The 16,826-nt window shown below is 57.3% G+C and overlaps 1 protein-coding gene and 1 long non-coding RNA gene across 2 annotated transcripts in view; both read left to right on the top strand.

The window, feature by feature from the left end:
• The window catches only part of LOC148219416 (uncharacterized), a 106,525-nt gene extending 91,990 nt beyond the window's left edge, over nucleotides 1-14,535 (top strand). The window contains exon 6 of the mRNA XM_088157603.1: nucleotides 13,078-14,535. Coding sequence (XP_088013729.1) covers nucleotides 13,078-14,053 — 976 coding nt within the window. The 3' untranslated portion in view covers nucleotides 14,054-14,535. The remainder of the gene's footprint in view (nucleotides 1-13,077) is intronic.
• LOC148219417 (uncharacterized) lies at nucleotides 7,230-12,617 on the top strand. The gene is made up of 3 exons (XR_015799796.1): nucleotides 7,230-7,722; nucleotides 10,740-10,925; nucleotides 12,528-12,617. It is a non-coding gene; the product is annotated as an uncharacterized LOC148219417 (long non-coding RNA).
• Nucleotides 14,536-16,826: the final 2,291 nt, after the last annotated feature.

Genomic DNA, 16,826 nt, shown 5'->3' with positions numbered 1-16,826 from the left:
TTCTCAAGTTATCCATGACTGTGAGACGTGCGCTGCCATCAAGCAAGCCAAGCGGGTGAAGCCCCTCTGGTATGGGGGGCGGTGGTCCAAGTACAAGTATGGAGAGGCCTGGCAGATTGACTACATCACACTGCCTCAAACCCGCCAGGGCAAGCGCTATGTACTGACCATGGTGGAAGCCACCACTGGATGGTTGGAGACCTACCCTGTGCCTCATGCCACTGCTCGGAACACCATCCTGGGCCTGGAAAAACAAGTTCTTTGGAGGCATGGTACCCCTGAGAGAATTGAGTCAGACAATGGGACTCATTTCAAGAACAGCCTTATAAACACCTGGGCTAGAGAACACGGCATTGAGTGGGTGTACCATATCCCCTACCACGCACCAGCTGCAGGGAAAGTTGAACGGTGCAATGGCCTGCTTAAAACCACCTTGAAGGCACTGGGTGGGGGAACTTTCCAGAACTGGGAGATTAATCTACCAAAGGCCACCTGGTTAGTGAACACCCGAGGTTCCACTAACCGAGCAGGCCCTGCCCAATCTGAGCCCTTGGGAATATCAGATGGAGATAAGGTTCCAGTGGTACACATGAGAGGTATGCTAGGAAAAACTGTTTGGGTGAATCCTGCCTCCAGCAAAGACAATCCCATCCATGGAGTTGTATTCGCTCAAGGACCAGGTTGCACCTGGTGGGTGATGCAAAAGAATGGAGAGACCAGATGCATACCCCAAGGAGACCTTGTTTTAGGGTGAAATACCTATAGTACTGTGCCTATGTCTCTAACTGCATGTATGGATATATAATGGAACAGTTTAATTTGATATAGCATATTAGTATGGGAGAAATTCAGGGGTGGATAATGTTGGGGGTTGGATTATTTATTCCCTTTTCTTTCACTGGAATTTTCTCCCATTGTTGTGCTAAGTGATTGTGGCTACACCTTGCAAGGACAGGTAATGTTCTCTCACAGGGGGGTGTGGGGAGACCAGGAAAGGAAAAGGTGGCAGAGGGGTCTGGGGGGGCTCGTGGAGTGAGAGGAGCACGGCCCAGGCCAGGAAGGGGCTGGAGCTGAGCTGAGCTGAGCTGAGCTGAGCTGAGCTGTTCTGTTGTTGTTTTCTGCCTTGTTGGGTACCAGTAAAGAACTGTTATTGCTATCCCCACACCTCCTGCCTGAAGGCCTCTGGTTTGAACTAAAACAATTAACAGGGAGGGGGCTGCTCTCTGCATCTCAGGAAAGGAGCTCTCACCTTTCCTTGGCAAACACCTGTCTTTCAAACCGAGACACCCAGTCCCTCCCAGTTCCCCCAGTCCCCCCCAGTTCCCCCATTTCCCATTCCCAATCACTCCCAGTTCCCCCATTTCCCATTCCCAGTCACTCCCAGTCCCTCCCAGTTCCCCCATTTCCCATTCCCAGTTCCTCCCAGTTCCCCCATTTCCCATTCCCAGTCCTTCCCAGTTCTCCCATTTCCCATTCCCAGTTCCTCCCAGTTCCCCCATTTCCCATTCCCAGTCCCTCCCAGTTCCCCCATTTCCCATTCCCAGTCCTTCCCAGTTCCCCCATTTCCAATTCCCAGTTTCCCCAGTCTCTCCCAGTCTCTCCCAGTCTCTCCCAGTCTCTCCCAGTTTCCCCAGTCTCTCCCATGGCCGTGGCCCGGCCCATTCTGCTCACGGGCAGGGGGCGCTGCCGGCCCCTCCCGCCGCCCTGGGGGGGCACAGAGTGAGGGGACCCCAAAAATACCGGGACCCCCCCCCAAAAATACCGGGACCCCCCCAAAAACACCGGGACCCCCCAAAAAATAACGAGACACCCCAAAATCAGCCGGGACCCCCCCCAAAAAATACCGGGACCCCCCAAAAATACCAGGGACCCCCCCCAAAAATACCGGGACCCCCCCAAAAAATACCGGGACCTCTAAAAAAATACCAGGGACCCCCCCCCCCCCCCAAAAATACCGAGACCCCCCCAGAAATACCGGGAACCCCCCAAAAATACCGGGACACCCCCAAAACAGCCGGGACCCCCCAAAAAATACCGGGACCCCCCCCAAAAATACCGGAACCCCCCAAAAATACCGGGACCCCTAAAAAAATACCGGGGACCCCCCCAAAAATACCGAGACCCCCCACCCCAAAAATACCGGGACCCCCCCAAAAATACCGGGACCCCCCCCCAAAACAGCCGGGACCCCCCAAAAAATAACGGGACCCCCCAAAATTATAACGGGATACCCCCCAAAATTACCGGGACCCCCCTAAAAATTACGAGACACCCCCAAAATTACCGGGACACCCCAAAAATACCGGGACCCCCCAAAACAGCCGGGACCTCCCTAAATATTGCACCCCCCCCCAAGTATCGGGACCCCCCAAAAACAGCCGAGACCCCTCCAAAAAGAGCTGGGACCCCCCAAAAAAATACCGGGATCCCCTCAAACACAGGGACCCCCCAAATAAATAGCGGGACCCCCCCCCAAAAAATACCGGGACCCCCACAAAAAAATACTGGACCACCAAAAAACTAACGGGATCCCCCAAACACCGGGAGCCCCCCCCAAATCTGGGACCCCCAAATAGAGCTGGGACCCCCCCAAAAAATACCGTGACTCCCCCAAAAAAACCGGGACCCCCCCCCCCCAAATAACTGATCTGGTCCCGGGGGGGCCCTGGCCCGTTTTTGGGGGTGGTCCCGGCTCTGGGGGGGGTCCTGGTCCGTTTCTGGGGGGGGGTCCCGGCTCTGGGGGGGGTCCTGGCCCGTTTTTGGGGGGGGTCAGGGCCGAGCCCCCCCAGGGCCCCCCCCGAGCGACCCCCGGGAGAGAGCCCGGAACAGCATCGGGAGAGGGGGAGAGGCAATTTGGGAATGGGAGGGATTGGGGAGGGGTCGGGAATTGGGGGGGCTGAAATTGGGGGGTCAGGAATTGGGGGGGTCAGGATTTGGGGGGAAATTGGGCGGTCAGGAATTGGGGGGGTCAGAAATTGGGGGGGCTGAAGTTCGGGGGTCAGGAATTGGGGGGATGGGGAATTGGGAGGGGTCGGGAATTGGTGGGTCAGGAATTGGGGGGGGGTCAGGAATTGGGGGGGTTAGGAATTGGGGGGATGGGGAATTGGGAGGGGTCGGGAATTGGGGGGTCGGGAATTGGGGGGGGTCAGGAATTGGGGGGGCTGAAATTGGGGGGCCAGGAATAGGGGGGGTCAGAAATTGGGCGGTCAGGAATTGGGGGGCGTCAGAAATTGGGGGGGGCTGAAGTTCGGGGATCAGGAATTGGAGGGATGGGGAATTGGGAGGGGTCGGGAATTGATGGGTCAGGAATTGGGGGGGGGGTCAGGAATTGGGGGGATCGGGAATTGGGGGGGTCAGGAATTGGGAGGAAATTGGGGGGGCTCGAGGAAGGTCGGGAGGATTTTTGGGGGGATTTTCGGGGGTCACGGGGGGGATTTTGGGGGGGTCTCGGGAGGGGTTTTTGGGGATATTTTGGGGGGGTCTCGGGGTGGTTTAGGGGGGTCCCAGGGGGGTTTTGGGGGGATTTTTTGGGGTCTCGGGGGTCCCCGCCCGGCTCCGTTCCCGCGCTCCCCGCGTGCCCTTGCGCCGCTTCCGGGTTTGAAGGCCCCGCCCCCTCCAGTCGGGAGCCAATCAGAGACGAGAACCGAGCACAGGCCTCGCCCACGCGGGAGCCGGACAGCGCCCCCTGGCGGATCCGGAACGGGACAGCGCCCCCTGGCGGATCCGGGGGGAACCGCCGGGACCCCTCCCCAAAATGGGGGAGCCTGGACCCCCCCAAATCATCCAAAACTCCCCCAGAACCCCCCTAAAACCCGCCCGGGACCGCCCCAGCCCCCCCAAATCCCTCCCAGCCCCCCCAAAATCTCCCCAATTTCCCCCCAAAATCAGCCCACATGCCCCCAAAATTCACCAAAAAACCATAAAAAAAACCCCCCAAAACCACAAAAAAACCCCCAAAATAACAAAATGCCCCCAAAATCCAGCGGGGTTTTTATTGGGGAGGGGTCCGCAGGAGGGGGGGGTTATTGAGGAGGGGTCTGCAGGGGGTTCAGCAGCACGACCCCAAAATCCCCCCAAATCCCCCAAATCCCCCCAAATCCCCCCAGGACCCCAAAATCCCCCCAAATCCCTCCAGGACCCCCCAAAAATCCCCTAAAACCCCCCAAATTCCCCCAAAATCCCCTCCCAGGACCCCTCCCCACATGAGAACATCTCCCCTGGCCCGGGCCGTGTCCAGCAGAGACCCCAGACCCAAAACACCCCAAAATCCCCAAAATCCCCCAAAATCCCCTTAAAAACCCCAAAAGCCCCCAAAATCCCCCTCAGACACCCCAAAACCCCCCAAAATCCCCCCCAAATCCCCTCCCAGGACCCCTCCCCACCTGAGAACATCTCCCCTGGCCCGGGCCGTGTCCAGCAGAGCCCCCAGACCCAATTGGGGCCGGGGGGGTCCCAGCAGAGCCCCGGCCATGGCCAGAGCCACCAGCCCGCACCTGGGGGGAGATTTGGGGGGATTTGGGGAATTCTGGGGGGATTTTGGGGTTTTGAGGGAATTCCTGGGGGTATTTGGGGGCATCTAGGGGGAAGATTTTGAGGAGATTTTGGGGTTTTTCAGGGAATTATGGGAGGATTTTGGGGGGATTTGGGGGAGATTTGGGGGGATTTTGGGAATTCTGGGGGGATTTTGGGGGGACTTTGGGGTTTTGAGGGAATTCCTGGGGGTCTTTGGGGGCATTTAGGGGGGAATTTCAGGGAGATTTTGGGTTATTCAGAGGATTTTGGGCGATTTAGGGGGAAGATTTTGGGTTTTTCAGGGAATTATGGGAAAATTTGGGGGGGATTTGGGGGGATTTGGGGGGAATTTGGGGGGATTTAGGGGGATTTGGGGGGATTTGGGGAATTTTGGGGGGATTTTGGGGTTTTGAGGAAATTCCTGGGGGTATCTCGGGGATTTTGGGGGAAGATTTTGAGATTTGGGGTTTTTCAGGGAATTATGGGAGGATTTTGGGGGGAGATTTGGGGGGATTTTGGGGTTTTCAGGGGATTTTGGGGCATTTAGGGGGAAGATTTTGAGATTTTGGGTTTTTCAGGGAATTATGGGAGGATTTTGGGGAGATTCGGGGAGCTTGGGGGGAATTTTGGAGAGATTTGGGGGGATTTCGGGAATTTTGGGAGGATTTTGGGGTTTTCAGGGGATTTCAGGGGATTTTGGGGGAAGATTTTGAGGAGATTTTGGGAATTTTGGGGGAATTTTGGGGGGATTTGGGGGAATTTTGGGGGGATTTTGGGGTTTTGAGGGAATTCCTGGGGGATTTTGGGGGAAGATTTTGAGGAGATTTTGCGTTTTTCGGGGAATTATGGGGGGATTTTGGGGTGATCTGGGGGGATTTGGGGAATTTGGGGTTTTTCACGGAATTTCTGGGGGAATCTGGGGGGAGATTTTTGGGGTTTTGAGGGAATTCTTGGGGGATTTTTGGGATTTGGGCGATTTCGGGGAATTTTTGAGGGAATTTTTCTGGGTTTGGGGAGGATTTTTGGGTTTTGAGGGAATTTTTGGGGGACTTTATTGGGTTTGGGGGATCTTCAGGCATTTTTGGGGGGATTTGTGGGGTTTCATTGGGACTTTGGGGGGGTTGGTTGGGATTTGGGGGATCTAAGTGGATTTTCTAGGTTTTTATTGGGATTTTAGGGCATTTTACTGGAATTTCCTGGCTTTTTACTGGGATTTCAGAGCGTTTTATTGGGATTTTACAGCGTTTAAAGAAGATTTTGCACGGTTTAATTGGGATTTTGGGGGGGTTTATTGGAATTTTAGGGCGTTTTTAAAGCAATTTTGGTGTCTCTGAGCCCTTTCCCAATCCCGGGGACCCCCTCGGAGACCCCCAGACCCCCCCCAAGCCCCCCCAGACCCCTCCCCAAACCCTCTGAGAACTCACCCCCTAAGACCCCTCCCCAAACCCCCCCCCAGGACCCCCAAATTCCCTCTTAGGACCCCCAGTCTCCCCCTTTTAGGACTCCCAGACCCCCAGGACCCCTCCCAAAACCCCCCCCAGACCCCCTCGACCCCTCTCAAAACCTCCCCAGGACCCCATCCAGGACCCCCCAGATCCTTCCCTGACCCCCCCAAGACCCCTCTTAGGACCCTCCAGACCCCCCCAAAACCCCCCAGACCCCCTCCAGACCCCACCCAGGACTCCCTAGACCCCCCCCAAAATCCCCCAGGCCCCCTCCAGACCCCACCCAGGAGCCCCTAGACCCCCTGAAACCCCCCCAGACCCCACCCAGGAGCCCTTAGACCCCCCCAAAACCCCCTAGATCCCACCCAGGACCCCCAGACCCCCTCCAGGAGCCCCTAGACCCCCCAAAAATCCCCCAGACCCCACCCAGGACCCCTTAGACCCCCTCAAAGCCCCCAGACACCCTCAAAGCCCCCCAGACCCCACCCAGGACCCCCCAGACCCCCCCAAAACCCCCCAGACCCCCTCCAGACCCCACCCAGGAGCCCCTAGACCCCCCCAAAATCCCCCAGACCCCCTCCAGGAGCCCCCAGACCCCCTCAAAAACCCCCAGATCCCACCCAGGACCCCTTAGACCCCCTCAAAGCCCTCCAGACCCCACCCAGGACCCCCTAGACCCCCCCAAAATCCCCCAGACCCCCTCCAGGATTCCCCAGACCCCCCCAAAACCCCCCAGACCCCCCCAAATCCCCCCAGACCCGCTCCAGACCCCACCCAGGACCCCTTAGACCGCCCCCAAAACCCCCCAGAGCCGCTCCATGCCCGGCCCCGGGGTCAGAGGGCGCCACTCCCGCCTGGCCTCTGATTGGCTGGAGCGGCGCGGGGGAGGCGGGCATTGCTGAGGGGAGCCACGCTCTGATTGGTTGGTTCTGGGAGAGGCGCGCTGCTATTGGCTGGGAGACGCCAGTGGGAGGCGGGAGTTCATGAGGGGGAGACGCACTCTGATTGGTTGGTTTGGGGAGGGGCGCGCTGCTATTGGCTGGGGCGGGCCCGCCCACGCGGCGGAGGCGGCGGCGGGAGAGGGTGAGGGGAGAGCGGAGGAGGGCACTGAGGTGGGGAAATGGGGGAATTTGGGGAATTTAGGGGAGAATCTGAAGGGAATTGAGGGGTTTGAGAGGAATTGAGGGGTCTCAGGTGCGTTTGGGGCGGCTGAGGAGGGGGAATGGGGAAAATGAGGGGGTTTGGGGGGAATCTGAGGGGAATTGAGGGGTCTGAGGTGCGTGTGGGGAGGCTTTGGGGAGAGCTAAGGTGGGGCCGGGGGAAAATGGGGAAATCTGGGGGAGGTCTGAGTGGAATTGACGGATCTGGGGTGCGTTTGGGGAGACTGTGGCGGAAATGGGGATATCTGAGGTGGGAATGGGGGGAAATGGGGGGTCTGAGGGGAATTGAGGGTGACTGGGAGAGTTTAGGGGTTCTGGGGTGGATTTGGTGGTCAGGGGCACATAGAGAGGGGGTCCCAGGGGGTGAAGGGATCCCAGACTCCCTAAATCCCCCCCTAAACGCCCCCTGTCCCCAGAGAGGGGTCCCAGCTCCCCCTAAACCCCCCCTCATCCTCCCTGTCCCCACAGAGGGTCCCTGTCCCTATTCCCCCCGTCCCCACAGAGGGTCCCTGTCCCCACAGAGGTCGCGGCCATGGCGGTGCAGGAGCCCTGCCCCAACCACACCATCTACATCAACAACCTCAACGAGAAGATCAAGAAGGATGGTGAGGGGGGGCTGGGGGGGTCTGTCCCCAGTGTTTTTTGGGGGGGATTTTGGGGTCTGGGGGGGTTTGACCCCAAAGTTTGGGGATGGGGAAGGTTTGACCCTAAAATGTGGGATTTTGGAGGGTTTGACACCTCAGGGTTTGGAATTTGGGGGTTTTTGACCCCAGAATTTGGGGATCAGGGGGTTTTAACCCCAAATTTTGGAATCGAGGGATTGGACACCCCAAATATTTCCAATTCAAGAGTTTGGGGATTGGGGGGTTTGATGCCAAAGTTTGGGATCTGGGGGGGTTTGAGCCTAAAATTTGGGGTCAGGAGTGTTTTGCATCTCAGGATTTGGGGATCAGGGGGTTTTTTGACACCCCAGGATTTGGGAATTGGGGGTTTTGATGCCGGAATTTGGGATTTGGGGGGGTTTGACACCCCAGGGTTTGGGGTGGAGGTTGAGATCAAAACAATTCCCTGGAAACAGTGGCGGGGTTGGGAACAAGGTAGGGATTGGGAACAAGGTAGGGATTGGGAATGGGATGAGGAATGGGAAGGGGAACTGGATTGGGATTGGGAATGGGAATGGGATCAGGAATGGGACTGGGAACAGGATCAGGAAGGGGAACGAGATCTGGAATGGGAATGAGAAGGGGAACAGGAACAGGATTTGGGAATGGGAGCAGGACTCAGAATGGGAATGAGATTGGGAACAGGAATGGGATTGGGATTAGGATTGGGAATGGGACTGGCAATGGGATCAGGAATGGGAACGAGATTGGGATTGGGAATGGGATCGGGAAGGGGATCAGGAAAAGGAACAGGATTGGGAATGGGAATGGAATTGAAAAGGGGAACAGGAACAGGATTGGGAATGGGAACATGAACAGGAATGGGAACAGGAATGGGAACAGGATTAGGATTGGGAATGGGATCAGGTTTGGGAATGGGAATGGGAAGGGGAAAGGGAAAGGGAAAAGGGAACATGACTGGGAAAGGGATCAGGAATGGGAATGGGAACAGAAATGAGATTGAGATTGAGATTGAGATTAGGAACAGGAATGGGATCGGGAAAGGGAAGGGGAACAGGGTCGGGATGATAAAGATGTGAAATAAATGGGTGTGCTGGCTGGGAAATCTCAAATTCATGAACCAAAACCAGTAGAGTGAGGAACATCTTTGCTTGACTGGGAATTGGAATTCCAGACCCTGGCAGTGTGAGCCATGCAGGAGCATCCAGACTGGGATCATGGGGGCTGGGATGACATGGACTGGGATCCTTCAGACTGGGACTGCACAGACTGGGACCAGATGGATCAGGGCCAAACACAGTGGGATTGTACAAACTGGGATCACATGGACTGGGATTGTACAAACTGGGATCACGTGGGCTGGGATTGTACAAACTGGGATCACATGGACTGGGATTGTACAGACTGGGATCACATGGGCTGGGATTGTACAAACTGGGATCACATGGACTGGCATTGTACAGACTGGGATCACATGCACTGGGACCATATGGACCGGGATGGCTGCACCAGAACGATGGGAACCGAGGCTGTCCCGCCCCACCCAGGGGTCCCTCCCAGTCCTGCCCAGTCCCGTGTGGGGGCGCAGCCAAAACTCCCCGGAGTGAACGCGGAGATCCCGGAGCGCTGCCGGTGTCGGTCTCTGTCCCGGTGCTGGTCTGGGTCTCAGTCTTGGTCCTACAGCGGTTCCAGTCCTGGTGCCAGTGCTGGTTCTGGTTTCCGTCTCAGTCTTGGTCACAGGTTTGGTCTCGGTCTCAGTCTCGAAGTGGTTCTGGTCGCAGTGTTGGTACTGGTGCCATTGTTGGTCCTGGAGTGCTCCCAGTGCCAATCCCAGTCTCCATTCTGGTACCGGTGCCATTCTTGGTGCTGGTTCTGGTGCTGCTCTCAGTCTCAATCCTGGAGTTCTCCCAGTGCCAGTGGCAGTCACAGAGCAGTCCTGGAGCGCTCCTGGTGCTGATTCCAGTGGCGGTGTTGGTCTCAGTTTTGGTCCCAGTGCCAGTTCTAGGACTGGTCTCAGTCTTAGTCCCAGTATTATTTCCAGTTCTGCAGCACCACTGGTCTCAGTTCTGGTGTCAGTTCCATTCCCAGTCTTGGTCTTGCTCTCCATTCTGCTTTAGGTCTCATTCTAGGGGCTGGTGTCAGTTCTAGCACTGGTCTTGGTCTCAGTCTCGGAGCAGTTCCGGTCCAGTGCTGGTAGCGGTGCTGGTGTTGGTCCTGGAGTGCTCCCAGTGCCAATCCCAGACTCAGGTCCCGTCCCACAGCGGTGCCAGTCTCGGTGCTGGTTCTGGTGCTGCTCTCAGTCTCAGTCCCGGCTGGTGCTGGTCCCAGAGCAGTCCTGGAGCGCTCCTGGTGTCAGTCCCAGTGTTGGTGGTGGTCTCAGTCTTGGTCCCAGTGCCAGTTCAGCTTTTGGTTTCTGTTTGGGTTCTCAGTCTTGGTGCCAGTCCTAGTTCCAGTTCTGGAGGGGTGCTGGTCTCAGTTATGGTGTCAGTTCTGTTCTTAGTCTTGATCTCGGTCTCCATTCTGATTTCGGTCTCATTCTTGGATCTGGTGCCAGTTCTAGTGCCAGGTCTTGGTCTTGGTCCCAAATATTTCAGGTCCATTTAGGTGATTTTATACCAACCTGGGAAGATTAGGTTTGGATTCTAGGCCCTGTTAGACAATGCAAAGCTCATTTCGATAATTTTAGAACCCTTTGTGTGGATTTGAGGCCCCTTTAGCTGATTTATGCCATACCTGGTGGGTTTAGGCTGCATTTCAGGCGCTTTCTGGCTGATTTTAGGCCAAGCCAGAACCTTTGAGAACCGCGCGGCCCCTTGACCCCGCCCCTTTCCCCTCACAGTTCCCGCCTTTTCCTTGGTCCCGCCCCTTTTCCCTCACAGTTCCCGCCTTTTCCTTGGCCCCGCCCCTTTCCCATCACAGTTCCCGCCTTTTTCTTGGCCCCGCCCCTTTCCCCTCACAGTTCCCGCCCTTTCCTTGACCCCGCCCCTTTCCCCTCACAGTTCCCGCCCTTTCCTTGCCCCATCCCCTCCCAGTTCGGGGCTCGGAACGGGAGAGGAGGAGGAGGGAGGGAGGAAGAGGCGGAGCGGCAGCAGGAAGCAGGAGCAGAGAAGGAGCGAATCAAGCGCGCGGCCCCGGAGCTCCCTGAACTCGCAGCCCCCCCGGGACCATCGCCCCCCATCCCGCAGGTGCCCGGGGAGGGGGAGCTCGCCCCGAATATCCCGGGGGTGTCCCTGGGTTTGGGGTTTTTTGGGGGGGATGTTTGGATGTTGCAGGGCTGCAGAGGCGCAGATGGCCCTCGGGGGGACATCGGGGGGTCCCCGGGAGGTGTTTTTGGGGGTCCCGGTGGGTGCCGGCAGAGCCCCGGCGGGGCCCGGGGGGATGCGGGTCCCCCCGCGGTGGGGGTTGGGCTTCCCGGGCCGGGCCCTGCGAGCTGTGCCGGGGCCAGGTGGGGAGCGCGCGGGAGCGGCGGGATCGGCGGGGGGACACCGGTTTGGGGGAGCCCCGGGAGAGCCGCGGCTTCCCTGAGCGGGAGCCCAGAGACAGGAGAGCCCCAGAAGGGCAAAGCGGGGAGCCCGAGAGGGGGGGACCCCTGGGATTGCCGGGACCCCGGCGGGGGGTGCTGGGGCTGGAGGGGCGGCATGGCCGGGAAAGGGGTTCGGGGGTGCGGGAGCCGGGAGTGGCTGCTCCCAGTATGAGCCCAGTTGCTCCCCCGGTGTGGTTCCAGTTTCCTCGGCACTCCCAGGATGGGCTCAGTCACTCCCAGGCATTCCTGATTATGATAGAATTTGCCCCCAGCTCGGTCCCTGTTGCTCCCTGTCCCTCCCACTTTCCACCACTGTGTTCCTAGTTCTCCCAGTTGCCCCTAGCACAGTCTCTGCCAGTCCCGTTTTTATCCCAGTATGAGTCCAGTATGATGCCAGTCTCTTCCACCAGGGCCCCAGTCACTTGCACTTTCCCCAGTTGCCCCAGCATGATCCCAGTTTTCCCCCAGCACATTCTCAGCCCCTCCCAGTTAGGTCCCAGTCACCAGCCCTATGGTTTCAGACATTCCCAGTATATCCCAGTTGCCCTGAACAATCTCGTAGTCCTTCCCAGGCACTCCCAGTTACCTCACCGTGGTTCACTTGCTCACAGTTTGTTCCCAGTTGCCTCTAGAATACTCCCAGTTCCTCTCAGGGTGCTTTGTGTATTTTTTGGGGCAGGGGGATGTTTGGAGAATGCAGAGCTCCAAATCTGATCAGAAAATGCTCCACGGGGGACATTGGGGGGTCCCGGTGGCGGCTGCCGGCAGAGGCACCCTGGAGGAGCAGAGCCCTGTGTCCCCCAGGCCCCCAAAGTGGGGAGCCCAGAGAGGGGGGAGCGCCGGGATTTTGGGACCCTCAACAGCCTGGAGAGGGGCAGGGGGGACTCCCTGGATCCCCTGCACCCCAAAGCAGAGAATAAGGGGAGAAGGGACCCCAAAAACACCCAGCATCCCTAAATGGGGAGACAGAAGAGGGGGGAGCTTTTTGGATTGCTGGGACTCCCAGCAGCCTGGGGAGGGCGGGACCGAGTAGATGGGGGACCCCCAATACAAGCGTGACCCCCAGCAGCTGGGACAGGGGGGAACCCCCAAACACCAAAGGGGAGGGACCATTCCCAGGAACCCCTGGGAGGCATTTTCAGGGCTGAATGTTGGTGTTTGGGAGGTTTTATGGACCCCAGATGCTCGGGGACTTGTAGAGATGGAGTTGGGCAGGAGAAACCCAGAACACAACGCGCTCATCCCTTGTTTTTCCCCAAACCAGGATTTCCCATTCCCAACACTTGGCCCGATGGAGGAGGAGGAGGCTGCGAGGAAGAGGAAGATGCCCCAGGAGCCGCAGGCAGGTGAGGAGGAAGTCAGTGCCCCTTTCCCCCTCTGTCCTGCTCCATCTCCCAGCCCAGCACGGCCCCGGCTGCAGGACAACCCCGCTGCTGACGCTGTCCTGCCCAGGACGCGCTGGGGGGATCTCCTTCCCCTTCCCTCTGGCACGGAGGCAAATCCCATCCTCTGCTTGTCCTTCCTGCCCCAGACAAGGAGCTGAGCACGGAGAGCAGGGAGGACAAATCCCCGCGGCAGAACCTCGTGGAAGAGGCCGTTTGGAGCGGCTCCACGGCACAGGAATGCAACGGGGAGGAAAAGCCGCGGAGATCCCGCACGAGGAGGGGCTGCAAACGCAGATGGCGGGGATCTGAGGAGGAAAGCCCCAGCATGGGCCAGGGGGGTGACCAGAGATGGAGCCAGAGCTCGGAGCTGGTGGTCCATGAGCAGATTGGTGATGGGGAGAAGCCCCACAAGTGCTCGGAGTGTGGGATGAGCTTCAGAAGGAGGAGCCGCCTGATCTACCACCAGAGGATCCACACTGGGGAACGACCCTACGAGTGTGGGGAGTGTGGGCATAGATTCAGCCTGAGATCTCACCTGACCCAGCACCAGAGGATCCACACTGGGGAGAGGCCCTACGAGTGTGGGGAGTGTGGGAAGGAATTCAGACTCAACTCCCTACTGATCTTGCACATGAGGATCCACACTGGGGAACGACCCTACGAGTGTGGGGACTGTGGGAAGGGGTTCAGCGTCAGAGCCAGCCTGCTCCGGCACAAGATGATCCACACTGGAGAACGCCCCTACAAGTGTGGGGAGTGTGGGAAGGGATTCACAGTCAGCTCTGAATTGCTCCGGCACCAGACGATCCACACTGGGGAGAAGCCTCACAAATGTGAGGAGTGTGGGATCAGCTTCAGCCGGACCTCCAGCCTGATCCGCCACCACAGGACCCACACTGGGGAGAGGCCCTACAAGTGTGAGCAGTGTGGGAAGAGCTTCACTGAGCGTGCCAAATTGATCTGCCACCAGAACATCCACACTGGGGAAAGGCCATACCAGTGTGGGGAGTGTGGGAAGGGCTTCAGGCAGCGTTCCCACCTGATCAGCCACCAAAGTGTCCACACTGGGGAGAGGCCCTACGAGTGTTCCAAGTGTGGGAAGAGGTTTCACTCCAGCTCACAACTCCACAAGCACTACCAGACACACACGGAGGAGAGGCCTTTCCAGTGCTTTGACTGCGGGAAGGGCTTCAGGCAAAACTCCCAGCTCATCATCCACCAGCGCATCCACACTGGGGAGAGGCCCCACGAGTGTCCTGACTGCGGGAAGGGCTTCAGGGACAAATCCACCCTCGTCACCCACCGGCGAATCCACACTGGGGAGAGGCCCTACAAGTGTGAGGAGTGTGGGAAGGGCTTCTGCCAGAGCTCAGCCTTGACCAAACACCAACGGAGGCACCGCTAAGGGAAGCCCTGTGAGTGCCCCGAGTGCGGGAAGAGCTTCGTGCGCTGCTCCAGCTCCATCCCCCACTGGAGGAGCCACATTGGGCAGAGCCCTGGTGACCCACATTCCCTGGGATCCACATTGGGAAGACACCTGGCTGGTTATCCTTTTGTTCTGGCCTTCATTTTTGTCTCTTCTCCATCTCTTTCCACGCCAAAAGCCAAGAGGGATCAATCTGTCACCTCTAAACTTTTCAATCGTACTGAAAACACCTCAGTTTTAACCCAAAAGGGCTCAGTCCCGCCTCCGAGTGCCTTGTTCCCTTCTAAAAACAACTCAGTCCCACGGGAACCTTACTGGATTCCACAGCCACCAGGGTGAGAAGGGGTTGGAAGGAGATTGGGAGAAGTGGGATCCAAATTTGGAGCACTGGGATTGGGATTGTGTGGGGCTGGCTGCCAAGGGATGGATTTGATAGTAAATAAAAGTTTCACAATTCCTGATTTCTGTCCCGTTCACTTCCAGTCAGTTGCAGTTCTGTTTCAGTGGCACCTTCTCAGCTGATTGTGTTTGTGTCCTCCTTTCTCTCCTGTCTCTCCTGCCTGCTCTGTTTCTGTCTCAGGGTCTCCCTTGATCCAGGGCAACTCCCACCAAAGACCCTCCCCTGATTTAATTCCCCGTGCAGGAGCTCCAACAGCCATGGGTGAAGTTAGGAAGGCTGGCAGTGAAATGTCCCTGTAAGATCTTGCTGCACTTGGCTTTTGGCCCCTTCTGAAGAGCTTTGCCTTCAAGGGCAGGAACATCTTTTCCTGGCTGGGAACTGGAATTCCAGACCCTGGCAGTGTGAGCCGTGCAGGAGCATCCAGACTGGGATCATGGGGGCTGGGATGACATGGACTGGGATCCTCCAGACTGGGACTGCACAGACTGGGACCAGTTGGATCAGGGCCAAACACAGTGGGATTGTACAGACTGGGATCACATGGGCTGGGATTGTACAGACTGGGATCACATGGGCTGGGATTGTACAGACTGGGATCACATGGACTGGGATTGTACAGACTGGGATCACATGGACTGGGATTGTACAAACTGGGATCACATGGACTGGGATTGTACAAACTGGGATCACGTGGACTGGGACCATATGGACCGGGATGGCTGCACCAGAACGATGGGAACCGAGGCTGTCCTGCCCCACCCAGGGGTCCCTCCCAGTCCTGCCCAGTCCCGTGCGGGGGCGCAGCCAAAACTCCCCGGAGTGAACGCGGAGATCCCAGAGCGCTGCCGGTGTCGGTCTCTGTCCCGGTGCTGGTCTGGGTCTCAGTCTTGGAGCAGTCCTGGAGCGCTCCTGGTGCTGATTCTGGTCCTGGTCTCAAACTCGATCCCACAGTGGTGCTGGTCTTGGTCTCATTCTCAGTCCTATAGCAGTGCCAGTGCTGGTTCTGGTGTCAGTCTTGGTCTTGGTCTCAGTTTTGGTTTTGGTCTTGGCCTAATTCTCAGAGTGGTCTTGGTCCCAGTGTTGGTACTGGTGCTGGTGTTGGCCCTAGAGTGATCCCAGTGCCAATCTCAGCCTCAGGCCCAGTCCCAGAGCGGTTCCAGTCTCGGTGTTGGTGCCGATGCTGCTCTGATTCTCAGTCCCAGAGTTCTCACAGTGCCAGTGCTGGTCCCAGAGCAGTCCTGGAGCCCTCCCAGTGCCGGTTCCTGTGTCAGTGTGGGCCTCAGTTTTGGTCCCAGTGCCAGTTCTGGTGCTGGTCACACTCTCAGTCTCGGTCTTGGTCCTAGTCCTAGTTCCAGTTCTGAAGTGGTTCTGGTCTCAGTTCCGGTGTCGGATCTGTTCCCACTCTTGGTCTCGGTGTCCATTTTGATTTCAGTCTCTGTCCTGGTTTAGGGCAAATTTGGGGGAAATCCTTCGGAAGGAGCCCCCAGACAGCAAACCCCCACAACTCCTCCCCCCCCCCCCCCCCCCACCGGGTTCAGGAAGAATTTCCTCAGAGAAGAGTGGAAAAAAACCCCGTGTTTATTTAACACGTGAAACACTCCCTAGTACAGAAAAAACAACACCAGCTGACAAAAAAACTCTTTCACCGTTCTGAAGGGATGACAAACTCAGAGAGTCTCTCCAGCGAGTGGTCGCCCAGTTATCAGTCTCTGGCGCTGGGGAATGGCTGCTGCAGGTGACAGAATGCAGACTCCCGGTGTTTCTTGGTGTTTCCCAGGTCCCCGTCTGGAACAGGTTTAGATGGTATCCGGGGGGAGTGGGGAAAAAAAACAGTCCAGGGAAAAAGTTGGACTGCCTAGCTGAACTAACTAATAAGCAAAAGCAAGGGCAAAGCAAAGGAAAGAAAAAGAGGCAGAAGCGAGCAGGCAAGCAAGCAAGAGCTAAACCTCTCCTAAACACAGACCATGGGGGAGGTGAGCCGGCTGATAACAAGACAAAACAAAGCTTCACTTTCAGAGTCAGTCCTGGAAGCGCAGGACATAATACCAAACATAAACAGAACACACGATTGGAGATACAAACACCATAACATCACCCTAGGACATTCCACCCCTTATCTCCATATCGTGAACAACTAAACAGCATGTAATAACTTCATCAATTCTTTCACTTAGTCAAACACATTTCCTTCTATCTCACTTGCTGAGACCTCTGACACTTGCACATTTCCTTCTGTCTCATGCTGCCTCACCCCACAATCAGATCTCCCTGAGGCACACATCGTGTTGTTCCATCTCTCTGCATTATCTACCATGTACAACCTGGTCCTTGAGCAAAGACAATCCCACGAAT

The sequence above is a fragment of the Sturnus vulgaris genome, unplaced genomic scaffold (assembly GCF_052056855.1).
Source record: "Sturnus vulgaris isolate bStuVul1 unplaced genomic scaffold, bStuVul1.hap1 Scaffold_141, whole genome shotgun sequence".
Lineage (NCBI taxonomy): Eukaryota > Metazoa > Chordata > Aves > Passeriformes > Sturnidae > Sturnus > Sturnus vulgaris.
Note: the sequence above shows the minus strand (reverse complement) of the source record. Positions and strands in the feature narration are given on the sequence as shown.